Source organism: Lepidochelys olivacea (genome assembly GCF_965140295.1).
Source record: "Lepidochelys olivacea isolate rLepOli2 genome assembly, chromosome: 1".
NCBI lineage: Eukaryota > Metazoa > Chordata > Testudines > Cheloniidae > Lepidochelys > Lepidochelys olivacea.
The window spans coordinates 280243839-280257662 of NC_140411.1; the positions used below are offsets into that span (position 1 = coordinate 280243839).

The 13824-nt window shown below is 43.6% G+C and overlaps 1 protein-coding gene across 1 annotated transcript in view; it reads right to left on the minus strand.

Moving 5' to 3' along the window:
* Nucleotides 1-13824, minus strand: part of ACSS3 (acyl-CoA synthetase short chain family member 3) — a 130603-nt gene that overhangs the window by 10224 nt on the left and 106555 nt on the right. Inside the window, exons 12-13 of the mRNA XM_084617372.1 lie at nt 4541-4622; nt 3390-3512 (exon numbers count right to left, since the gene is read on the minus strand). Coding sequence (XP_084473498.1) covers nt 3390-3512; nt 4541-4622 — 205 coding nt within the window. The remainder of the gene's footprint in view (nt 1-3389; nt 3513-4540; nt 4623-13824) is intronic.

The window sequence follows — 13824 nt, forward strand, 5'->3', positions numbered from 1 at the left end:
TCTTTTGTTCAGTTCTCTTTCAGATTGCTGAGATGCTGGAGTAGTCTATAATTCCTTTTGCAGGTTTAAGAATTCCCTCATTATAAGGAAGGGCTATTCTGCCCTGACTGTTGGGTTCCAAAATGTCAAATTTCCATTAATGGAAGTCTTTGTCTATCATTTAATGGCACCCCCTGAAGATTCCTTTGCCTGCTCAGTCAGGAGTGTTAGTTGACATAGCTGCTTTTTGTATTTATCAAGGAAAATACAAGTAAGTGGATAAAGAATAGAATAGACATAACTTGAGACAACCACTACAAAAGTGAACACACACAAAAGGAAAAGGTAAAATCTTAATTAAACCCTTGGGAGTAGGATATAAAAATAAAGTCAAAGCAGAGGAAAAATCATGAAAAATTCAGTGCACCTCAGAAAAACATAAACACACCGATACAACATAGGGAAACCCATACAAAAAAACACAGTTGTAACCCTACCCTTGACGTTGTGGTCCCAGCTCCTGCCGAAGGTTCGGAGTAAACAGTTACCTTTCCTTAAGTTCTCAGCTTCCCATTTTTTGCCTATGGACTAAGGCCTTCTAAAGCCACTGCTTCCAGTGCAGTCTTTCAGGCCCCTCACCTGACATTGGACCAGGTACCCTCCGTGGAGTTCCAAAAGTTTATAGATAATTCTGAATAAGAGTGAAGGGTTCCATATTCATAAGAACCAGACAAGAGCTTTAAAAAATGGTAGAACGTTTTAAAAAAATAAAATAAAAGTTTAACAAGCGTGCAAAATAGAAATATAGAAAATAGAAACAGCCAAAAGTAATTGAAAAACTGTAAAAATAAGAAACAAGAAAAAAATATTTAAAAAGAGGCAGTGTTTCTAGAATGGTAGTTACTGAAACAGGATGTATTCCTGTTTTCTACAGCAGCAGCAGCCGCCAGACAGTCAGGAGGGGACTAGTCATGCTAAATCCCTGTAGTATTAATCCCTTGCTTCAGAGAAAAGGCAAGCAATTCCAGCTGAAACACACACACCACAAGATGGAAGATGAAATTAACACAAATACGTAACAACTACTCATTGAGCAACAGGATAAATGGTAACTTCTGTAGCTTCACAGAGCCCTGATGATACTTATAGGAAACCCTGGTGAAATAAACAACTCTTATTGGAACATGATGAAGTTGAAATTTATAGTCAAAATCTGCAGAAAAACTTGCTAAACGACATGTAGCTATAATGGAAATGGAGATAAATATGCATACTTGACAAGGTGACTGTCATTTAATTAAAGGAAGATTCACTGAGCTTCTAATTCTGTATTTACTGATCTTACTGAAGACTTAATTGTGTTGTTGTTAATGTTTGCTCATTTAAATAGCAGTTTGCTCTGTAAACTACTTACAGTCTAGCTTTTTTTAGCTTGGTTTAAAAGGTGAATTGAAAAACTAAACATTTTCTTGTGATTAAGTGTATATTGTTTTCAGGGGAACAAAATTACAAAACAGTAGGGGAGAAGACTGAGAAAAACAAGTGACTTAAATTAAAGAAAAGAAGAAAGCTCACATGGTACACAGAAATAAAGTAGTACAATACTAAACATTGGGTAATTCACAACACCAGCCATTTTATCAGCTTCAGATCCAGCCTGAAAGATAAGGAACAATGCCTGAATAATTTGTTTAACGATACAGAAGTAAAAGACCAGTGGCAAGATTTTGTGCTGTACATATTCAAGTCATCTTTGTGCCTCCTAATCCTGGGTTGCTTTAGGGGCCAGTGTGGTCCCTTGAATAACTTAACATTGAGGGACAGCCTAAATTAGCACAATCCCTGAAGTGCTATGCTGTTGCACCTCCCCCCACTGCCTCCTGGTTTAGACATACCCCCTATGCCAGGGGCTTGAGGCATGGGTCTCATATGGCAGCATAAATTACCTTGTGCAAAGTCCATATCGGGGGGCGGGGGGTGTTGATTAGATCCTCCCCACCTAAATCTGGTGTTGTGACAGCCCTTTCACTAAAGGGCCACACCGGAGGGAAGAATCCCTTCCCAGATGGTGTGCTCATTACAGGATTGTGGGGTGGGAGGGGAAGGTGGCTTTACATGACATTTACATTCTCCCAATTCTGAGCCAATGTACACTTGTCTACCACTCTTACGTTAGAGTAGCTCTAATTTAAAACAGATTATTCATAGGCCTAAAAGGACATTCCAGTATCTTGGGAGCACCAGGGAGCAGGGATCCCCTAGTAATGTCCCTGGAGGATGAGATGACATGGTGCAGAGCTGTTAATACCACTGTACTCCACCCAGAGATTCCCCTTATATAATGCAAATGCTTAGGAAGGTGGATCCATGGGGTTTATGTGCTGCTTTTGTGCAACCCAAATGGCTTCTGCAGCCAGAGAGACCAAAAATCTGTCCTCTGGCTTTTTTCCAAGTTTTCTACTCTTTAAAATCCAAAATGTTATATAAAATATGCAGGTCAACCCACAGATTGCAAACAGATATTTTGTAAAGCAAAATATTGCAAAATTAGTTCTCCTTTGACTTAACTGCTAAGTTCAGAGTCTAGAGAAAAGTACAGCAACATGCCTAATACCAAATAAGGAGGATTTTCTTGTACTCCCTGCATGGCTTCCTTTACTTGCAAGATCTTCAGGGAAATCCAAGATCTTCTGGCAATTACAGTAGATCTGGACAGGTCAGTGAATCAGGAAATGAGTCTAAAATGCTATTTTAAAATGCATAGTTTTAACTTGTGGAGTTACCTGTATATTACATTCGTGAGCTAGGATGTGAGGGTGGAATTTTCGGAGCATTTAGAGTTGGCTTAGCTCTGCTCTGACTGAAGCCAATAATAAAACTCCTAATGATTTCAACGGGAGCAGAGTTTAAGCCAACACTGAGCCCTTTTTGAAATCCACCCTAAAACTACTTTTAAAAAACTTTCCAAAAGTTTTAATCTTAGAAACACCTGCACCCCCAAAGAATCAAAACCAACACGTACACAACTGAAAAAAAAATAAAACGTATTTTTGATGAGGTTTTCAGTCTCTGTGAACACATCTACACAGCGAGCAGCAGCCTGTGGCAGTGAGTCTTAGAGCCTGGCTTGACACACTTAGGCTCAACAGGACTTGTGCTCCGTCACTAAAAACAGTTGTGTAGGCTCGTGCTGGACCTTGGGCTCTGAAGTCCACCCCCATCTTCGGCTTCAGAGCCCGAGTCACAATCTCTGCATAGTTATTTTAAGCACCTTAGTGTGAGCCCAGCAAACCCGAGTCTGTCAACCTGGGCTCCAAGACTCACTTCCACAGGCTCCCACTCAATGTGTGGACGTACCCTGTGATGCCAGCTTTCTTTGTACCCATTTTCACTGTTAAGTTTGTGCTCACCTCCTCAATTGCACCTGCAGAAATTCTATGACCTGCAACATTGATCACGTCGTCAACTCGAGACATGACATATAAGTAGCCATCTTCGTCCATGTACCCAGCATCCATGGTATCATAGTATCCCTGAAAATAAAACCACAAGAAATAAATTGATATTAATACTAGGGTCATCAGCTCAGCAATGTTCTACCAGCAAAATGGATGAGTGACTCACTCAAAATGAAAAAAGTTACTGGCCTGTTTAATATAGTCACCTCCCACCTAAAGTTTATGCATGTGGTGTAAAAATAGGATCACATCAACTTTACAGCTGAAAAATCTTTATAAACTGCAGTTCCTTCTTTTCCCAATTATAATTTTTTCATTATATGGATTTTATTCTGAAACACTTTATTCACTGTTCTGATTTCATAATACAGATTGGGTTCCCCTCCCCAAGCGAGCTTGGTGGGGTCAGCAGGAACAGCATATGCCCTGCAAGTCCACTCACCTTTTCAGCCTGTTCTCCGCTCACTCAGAACCCCTGGAAGATGGGGCTCTCCTGAGCCCAGGGGAAGAGCAGCGTTGTCTCTAAAGGTTGGGGCAGCAAAACTGAACTCAAATTCTCATGATATTCCTGTTTCTATTGGAAATATCTTGACCCAGAAGCATGATAGCAACACCTTGCCAGACCACAGAATGACAACTTGTCCACACATAAATCTGTTCCCTCCGCTATTTCCACCCTTGGACTGAATCTTCCTTCTTGGTCATGCATAGGAAACACACACACACACACACACACACACACCCCTCCCTGTGTATGGAGGAGATCAGCTTATGTACAATCTCTTCCATGTATGGATCTGATGGGGGAAACATAATTTATTCATCTATGTACAGATTCCCCTCCCTAAAGTCATGCTCCACTCCTGCATATGTTACTCCACACAGAAGACAAACTGTATTTTTTAGATTTTCTTTAAGAGTGACTACATTCTAATATTATGCACAATGAAAGGTTTAACTTTAAAAGTTTTTAATCTTACACAAAGATACATATCAAAGCTCTCTCATCAAAAGAAGAAATGACAGAATCCTAACTACTAACTAAGGTCATTCAATGCCACAGCATTACTGGTAGTTTATATAGTTCCTTTTGCAATTCTTACTTGAAATTTTTGGAAATATAACTCCTTGAATATTTCCTGATTTTTCCAGAGACCCAAGAAGGCTCCAGGAGGCAAAGGCAACCTTACATTAAAAAGGAAAAAAGTGCAGTAGTTAGAATAATAAGATACAAACTCAAAAACTTCAATGATGCATAGTATAATAGATAATCACAATGTGATAGAACTGAATTCATATCTCAGAGTCAGGTAAGCATATGAGGATTATGCAATTGGAAGACTGTTCCCTTAACACCTATATTACTTAGTGACAGATGATTCTGAAAATTATGTATTTCATAAACTACTGATAAATCACATTCATATAGTTCTAAACTTGAAGATACAGCTAGCGGATACATTCTATAGAAAACTAGGGCCTCCAACTTTTAGTAAAATAAAGTTTGCCGTAGTAAATGTGAAAGAAGTGCTATAAATATCTGTCATCATCATTCAGTTTAAAAGATTGCCCAAGATAAAGCAACTGGCACAAATACATCTAGACTATATGGACTATAAGGTGGATAGAAAGCTGGCTAGATCATCAGGCTCAACAGGTAGTGACCAATGGCTCCATGTCTAGCTGGCAGCCGGTATCAAGCAGAGTGCCCCAAGGTTCGGTCCTGGGGTCGGTTTTGTTCAATATTTTCATTAATGATCTGGGAAGATGGCGTGGATTACACCCTCAGCAAGTTTGCAGATGACACTAAACTGGGAGGAGGAGTAGATACACCGGAAGGTAGGGATAGGATACAGAGGGACCTAGACAAATTAGAGGATTGGGCCAAAAGAAATCTGATGAGGTTCAACAAGGACAAGTGCAGAGTCCTGCACTTAGGACGGAAGAATCCCATGCACTGCTACAGACTAGGGACCGAATGGCTAGGCAGCAGTTCTGCAGAAAAGGACCTAAGGGTTACAGTGGACGAGAAGCTGGATATGAGTCAACAGTGTGCCCTTGTTGCCAAGAAGGCCAATGGCATTTGGGGCTGTATAAGTAGGAGCATTGCCAGCAGACCGAGGGACGTGATCATTCCCCTCTATTCGGCATTGGTGAGGCCTCATCTGGAGTACTGTGTCCAGTTTTGGGCTCCACACTACAAGAAGGATGTGGAAAATTTGGAAAACGTCCAGCAGAGGGCAACAAAAATGATTAGGGGGCTGGAGCACATGATTTATGAGGAGAGGTTGAGGGAACTGGGATTATTTAGTCTGCGGAAAAGAAGAATGAAGGGGGATTTGATAGCTGCTTTCAACTACCTGAAAGGGGGTTCCAAAGAGGATGGATCTAGACTGTTCTCAGTGGTAGCAGATGACAGAACAAGGAATAATGGTCTTAAGTTGCAATCAGGGAGGTTTAGGTTGGTTATTAGGAAAAACTTTTTCACTAGGAGGGTGGTGAAGCACTGGAATGGGTTATCTAGGGAGGTGGTGGGATCTCCTTCCTTTGAGGTTTTTAAGGTCAGGTTTGATAAAGTCTTGGCTGGGATGATTTAGTTGGGGATTGGTCCTGCTTTGAGCAGAGGGTTGGACTAGATGACCACCTGAGGTCCCTTCCAACCCTGATATTCTATGATTCTATATTCTGCATGGATACAGACATTTTGTAATACATAAATACACACAAGATCAGACCCTCAGTTTGTGTAAATTGTCCTAGCACCATTGACTTCAAAGTCATGAGGATCTGGATCACAGCATTTTCAGGTGGTTATACTTATTTTAATTGTACAAAAATGAAGTGAAATTATGCAGATTAAACTGCAGTAATTATTGGGGGGGGAGGAAGGTAGAAAAAGGTAAAAACCTATATTTTCAAATATAAAATAAGTTGGGTTTAATTCATAGAAGAAAATAGAAATGACAAAAGTTGAAATGCACCATCAGCTGAGTTCTCAATATGTGCTCCTTTCTGCCACTTTAGTCAGCATCTGAATGTGATGAAGATGGGAGAAGGAGCATTCCACATACATAATACCTGTCAGATGGGAAGAAGCTGCAAAGCTTCCTGGGCTGACGCAGGTGATTTTAATTCCACAGTGTTGACTGTCAATAAAAAGTTCAAGAAAACTGAGTTTAACCGTAAAAGATATAATTTCAAAGGGGGATGAACTGGGATTCTATAAAGGTTAACTCTGAATGCAGGGTGGGGGAGAGAGAGAGAGAGCGCAAGAGGAGAGAGACAGCGTGCATGCATATATTAGATCAATTCAATAATGTGCCATAAAAGGTCTCCTGGTATGAATTTGGGATGAATGTATTACTCCCAAGTAATACCTCATACATGAGATCTTCACTTTCACCCTGGCAGTCACCAAATACTGACAAACGCCACTATGATTCATAACACTATCCAAAGGACAATACCTCCAGCACTGAAACATTCCCCAGTAGCGTAGCAGTGTCCATACAGATAAAATATAAACTGTATGTGGGACTTTAGCCCACAGGAAATGGTGTTAGCAAGTCAACCACATCTACACTACAAGATTTACTTTTATCAACACAAAAGGACAATTTTTCTTTTTTCTATAGAAAGTATTAACAGAATAAGCCATGGCAAAACAAGCTAAATCATCACTGTTCTTCCTAAGTTGATGGGCCTCTCAGGGTCAGACTCAGCTATCCTCCACGTGATTCACTTTAAGAGGACCAGAAGGATGTATTTGGCAACAGAATGTGGTCAGAGTTTCAGCTGATGGGACACTTCCCAGTAAAGTGTATGAACATCCATGGGGTATCTAGCCACTCCCCATATCGCCCATTTTTATGGGTTTATTGGACAGCTTTAGGTGCATATCCGACCTGCTTGTCATAGGGCCATGGTTGGAACCAGGTGGAGCAGGGAGGGACCAGGGTTCCCCTACCGCCGACCCTAAAGACTCTCACCATCAGGTGATACAGCCACAGACTCTTGCCACTAAGCAATACAGCTGGATGCAGACCCAACCCCCCACCAACAGAAGTTCAAACTGCAACAACAGAGGATAGCGTACTGGTATTCTACCAGGAATTACACGATACAAAAGGTATTCAGATTCCCCACCCCAGCCTTCTCCACCAACTCATCCAACTGCAGCAAAAGTCAAGATGGGGGTTGGGAGGACAGAATAAAAACCCACAATACAAATACCCTTACAATCTTTAAAGCTCTTTAAAAAGGGAAACTTGTTAAGAAAGCTCACTGTTGGCTTTACCAAGTCAGGCAACGACACTTTAAAAGGTCCCCTACAGTATAGGCATTAATGACAAGAACCTAGAATAAAAGATGATACAGGATACAGAAATAGCTATACATGAATATATAACAAATATAGTTCAGCTTAACTGCCACAAAATCACCAAATTCACCAATGAGTACTCTTCCTCTTCCACTTTTGGGGCAAACAGTCAGGTGCTTCAAAATATTTTGTTGAGTGCTGATATTTGGAAAAAAACGATTACTAACCTGTTCAGTAACTGTTGTTCTGGACATGTTGCACATGTCCAATCCAACCTTGGTGCCTGTCTGCCCAGCGCATAGCCATTGGAAACTTTTCCCCTCAGTAGTACCCACTGAGTAGCTTGAGTTCCTCCTGCTGACACACACCACTGCATGCAGGTATAAAGGACAGAGCGGCTCCCTGTTCCCCCTCAGTTTCATCTTGCCAGATCTCCGACATAGAGGGTTAGGAGGACAGGTCATGATTGGAGAACAACTTGCTCAACCCTAGCATTGTCTCTCGAGTCCTGAACAACACCACAATGGGAAGCAAATGTGTTGATTGAGGACCAGGTTGTCAATCTACAAATGTGGCTTCAGGCAGAATGCAGGTAAGTACATTGGCTGGCTGATATGGAAAGATGATACCACCTTTGGGAAAACCTCAGATGAGGCTGCCAGTAAACCTTGTTCTTAAAGAAGACTGTATAGAGAGGCCCATCCATTAAGTCAAGCAGCTCTCCTATTCTTCTGGCCAAGGTGATGGCAACCAAAAATGCCATTTTCACTCATTGATGTAGCCAAAGGCTCAAACAGAGGGACCCATAAGTCTTAAAGGCGCTAAATTTAGATTGCTTGGGAGAAGGTGGTCTTGCAACCAAGGATACAATTTGACTAGCCCTTTCAAAAACCCTATAAACATGTTGTTAGAGAAAACAGACCAATTATCTACTTTGGGGTGGAATGCTTACTCCTGGGGGAGTTCTGCACCACTGTGCAATGCAGAATTTGCACAGAAGTAATGTTCTGCACAGAATTTCATTTCTTCCCACAGAACTGGTGCTGCAGAGCTGCTGCTAGGGACTGCTGGACCTGACAAAGCCCGCCTCCCCAAATCGCAATGCACCACTGCAAGAGGCGTAGGCGGGCTGCAGTTCCCAGCATGCCCTGAACAAAGGAGATGGCATGTGGGCCAGGGCTGCACAATAAGCAGAGTGCCCGGAACACAGGGTCACGTGCCCCCCCAGATTTCTGCCAGAGTTTGCTGACCCTGCTCAGTCACGTGGAGTGTTCAGGTCCCCTCCCTGAGCAACAGCTGCTGGAGCTGGCAAGCTGCACCCTTCAGGGAGAGGCAGAAGCAACAGCTGAAAGCTGCAGGGAGGGGCCACTGCTTTCCAGGAGGGTTAAGGGGGGGCCCCTTCCCAGAAAGGGGCGTGACTCGACCTGTTCCAGGAGGCAACCAAATCTTTAAATTTTGCCTCCCCCATGAGCAGATACAGGTCATTTCTGCCCAGTAGGACAATAACGAAAGCTGTGTGGAGTGGTGCCTGAACCTGGGCTCTGGAGGGAGGGGGTGCGGGTGTCTGGCCCCACAGCTGAACTCTGGGGGGAAAAAGGGGGTGCAGGTGTATGGGCTGGGGGGCCCTGTGCAGCCAACTCCAGCACCCCCCAAATATCCCCTTCAGCATCCCTCAAATGTACTCCTGCACCTCCCTCTCACCCCGGCAGCGTTCTCTATTTGGGAACTTGAAATATAGTAATCTATGGGGACACGGTGAAAAAAAACAGAATTGACTAGAAGACTGGAGGGGCAGAGTTTTCCCCGAAGATGTGCCCAGCTGGCATGTGTGAAACACCTAGACTGAGGTGCCCGACAAAAGCATAACAGAGAAACAGGAACTGGGTTGTTGTAAGGGTTTCTTTAATTTTCTACTCATGGGGGAATCTTTTTGTTCTCTGTATTGTTACAGACATACTTGCTGACAGGTATTTTGAAATAAATTACCAAAATAATTGAAACTGGCACGATTGTATTGTGTTATTTTGACAAATAAAATATTCAGAATTTTGCAGCATTTTAAAATATTGTACGCAGAGTTTTTAATTTTTTTGGTGCCAAATTTTTTATTTTTTGGCGCAGAATTCCCTCAGGAGTAAATGCTGGAAAGCTGCCTGATATACCTTCACAGAACTAGCAGTCAAACCTCAGTGTTTTAGGTACAATAAGCTATCTAGTAGCTGTTGAACTGAAGAAAGGAACGGTGATGCTGCCTGCCTGATCACAGTAGTAAGAATGCGTTGTTCAGGGAACCCAGGCTGTGATCTTGTAGGGAACAGAACTGCTGATACTTTCTGTTGATCCTTCTCGCAAATAGGTTTATTTGCGGAAACCCCCACCAATGGAAGATGTATCTGACTAGATGTGGACAACGAGACCAATTGTGGTGTCTTGTAAATGATCTGCTCAGGTGATCTGCCAGATTGTTTTGGACCCTGGTAGATAAGAAGCTTCTAGACCTATTGAGTTGGCAGTGCAAAGCTCACAAAGCAGCGTAGCCTCTTGACAGAGCGGGCTACTCCCTGCTTGCTGAGATAGAACATTGCTGCTGTGTTCTCTGTGAGGACTAAAAGGATGTTTCCCTTGATCTGTAGCAGAAAAACTTGACAGGCCAATCTAACAGTTTTCAACTTTCTGACATTGATGTGGAAAGCCAAGTCCTCTGCGGACCTAAACTCTGAGTCTGCAGAGAACCCAGATGGGTCCTCCAGCCAAAGGCAGACACATTGATCACGAACATGAGCATCATCTGCAGGGAGGCAAAAGGACTCCTACACATACATTAGCTGGAATTGTCCATCAAGCTAGGGAGGTGAGGGCATCAGAGGGCACCTTCACTACCGAGTCCAGATGGTGACAGCACGCTGAGTAGCCAACCCTGTAGAATTACGAGGTGCAGTCTAGCATATTGAATCACATAGGTGCACAAGGCCACATGCCCCAGGAGCCTCAAACGGTTTCATGCAGTTGTGACTGGGTGAGCTTTGCAATCTAAAACAATAGACAGTCATCTGAAACCCCAAGTTCAGATCATATCTGTCTACTGCTATGCCACAATGGTGCCACTTTGGCACCAGAGAGGGCATCATCAAGTCCAGCACCAGGAGTCTACTGTACTGATTTAGGAGAAATGCTTGGATTTCAGATGTACTCTACTCAAATCTTTCTCACCCCTCTTTTCAGGTTTTGAGGGTGGATATCTTCCCCTGGTTGGCGCCTCTTTGTTGCTAGGCACAATTGAAGGAGATGAGTGCTGGGACTCTGACAACGTTGGAGACGTACTTTCACTGAAGCTGCAGCACTCAGCACCAAGTTGGAGCAGGTCACCTCAAGCATAGTCCGAGTGCCACCTCCATCAGCAGGAACTTCAGCCTAGCCTTCCTATCCTTGTTTGTTTTAGGCTTCAATTTACAGCAAATCTGGCACTGGTCTTTCACATGTGCTTTGCCCTGGCACTTAAGACAACTACTGTGCAGGTCACTCACTAGCATAGGTTTTGAGCAACAAGAGGCATTCCTCAGTGCTGGGGGTAGAACCCCAAAACATGGAAAACAATAAAAAAATTTGAACATAAATAAATTTATTAACCAACTACAATTATACTTTGTACACAGAGCAGAGAGAATTTCTGGTAATGAACAGGGGTTCCAATGACTGTTGTGGGAGTTAAGAAGGAACTGAAAGGGGCGTGGGAACAGCTCTGCCCTTTATACCTGCATGCAGCAGTGATCAGAGCAGAAGATGCTCAAGCCACCCAATGGGTACCGTTAAGGGAAAAAGTTTCTGATGGCCATGTGTCAAAAAGTGTCCATTTTCTGACTGAAATTGAGCTTTTAAATTTATGGGAGGAAAAGAGGTAGGAAGTTAGGGCACTGGCTTGGGATTTGGGAGAGCCAGGTTCAAGTGTTTGCTCTGCATGAACCAAAGTGGAGTTTTTCCATCCCAGATCACACATAATCAGGGAGAACAGGGACTTGAACCTGGCTCTCCCACATCTCCAGCCAAATGTCCTAACCACCCAGTTACGGTCTCAGTCAGTCATGCTTTCCTTCACCTCCTCTCCAGATTTCCCGACAAAAACTTAGTTGAAACAGATATGTCTGCACAAAACATTTTGACTTTGAGCACATCTTTAACATTTTGACTTTGAGCACATCTCAAAGAAATTTAATTTAGCCAAAAATGTTCCAACCAGTTCTAATGCAGACCAATGTTAAACTTCCAGTATGTTACTTACCAGCCCTCCAAAGGATGTTTGACCTAGCACTGCTCTCCTAGCTTGTAAGTCAGAAAGGGGTACCTGGCTGACCAAAAGGACAGTAACCCCAAGTATTTCCTGTAAAACAGCCAAGAAATGCAACAGGCATGTGCCATGGGAGCAGACACAATGGAAACTGAAGATGATGAGAAAGCAGAAAACAAGATAAGAGAAAAGCAGTCAATATTTAGAGTGGCTTTAAGCTGAGGTCCCTGTATCTAAAATCTCCTTTGGGGAGTGGAGTGGAGCGGAAGGTATAAAAAAGGGTGTGCATTTTAAAGTGACTTTTAGTGTTTATGAAACACTGAAGAGACAAAGGAGTTTGCTGTCAAGTGTTATCAAAGAGAAGACACAGCAAGAAAAACAACAATGATTCTCTTGCCTATGGAGTCTTTCAATACATGTTCCTCATCTGAGCTGTGGCCATTCTGGGACAGAATCCAAGGGTATGTCTACACTATGAAATTAGGTCGAATTTATAGAAGCCGGTTTTGTAGAAAGCGGTTTTATACAGTTGACTGTGTGTGTCCCCACACAAGAGCTCTAAGTGCATGTAGTTGGCAGAGTGTATCCACAGTACCGAGGCAACTGTCGACTTCCAGAGTGTTGCACCGTGGGTGGCTATCCCACAGTTCCCGCAGTCTCCGCTGCCCATCTGAATTCTGGGTAGAAATCCCAGTGCCTGATGGGGCTAAAACATTGTCGCGGGTGGTTCTGGGTACATATCGTCAGGCCCCCATTCCCTCCCTCCCTCCGTGAAAGCAGGGGCAGACAATCGTTTTGCGCCTTTTTTCTTGAGTTACCTGTGCAGACGCCATACCACGGCAAGCATGGAGCCCGCTCAGCAAACCATCACTGTATGTCTCCTGGGTGCTGGCAGATGTGGTACTGCATTGCTACACAGCAGCAGTTAATTGCCTTTTGGCAGCAGACAGTGCAGTATGACTGGTAGCCATCATCGACGTAGTCCTGGGTACTCTTTTAATCGGGCGCCTGGGCAAACATGGGAGTGACTCAGCCAGGTCATTTCCCTTTTAAGTTTTGTCTCGTGGCGATTCAGTCCTACCGGCAGTGCACTGTCTTTTAACCTCCAGCCAGCAGAAGATGGCGGCTAGTCGTCATACTGCACCGTTTTCTGCTGAGCACCCAGGAGATGATGACGGCTAGCGGTCGTACTGCACAGTCTGCTGCCAGCAAGATGTATAAAGATAGATGAAGTGGCTCAAAACAAGAAATAGACCAGATTTGTTTTGTATTCATTTTCTCCTCCTTCCCTCTGTGAAATCAATGGCCTGCCAAACCCAGTTTTGAGTTCTATCCTTGAGGTTTTGAGTTCTATCCTTGAGGGGGCCATTCAGTTTCTCGCAAAGCCACCCCCTTTGTTGATTTTAATTCCCTGTAAGCCATGTCGTCAGTTGCCCCTCCCTCCATCAGGGCAAAGGCAGACAATCGTTCCGCGCCTTTTTTCTGTGCAGACGCGATACCATGGCAAGCATGGAGCCCGCTCAGATCACTTTGGCAATTAGGAGCACATTAAACACTACGCGCATTATCCAGCAGTATATGCAGCACCGGAACCTGGCGAAGCGATACTGGACGAGTAGGCGACATCAGCGCGGTAATGTGAGTGATGAGGACATGGACACAGACTTCTCTCAAAGCAGGGGCCCTGGCAATGTGGGCATCATGGTGCTAATGGGCCAAGTTCATGCAGTGGAATGCCAATTCTGGGCTCCGGAAACAAGCACAGACTGGTGGGACCGCATAGT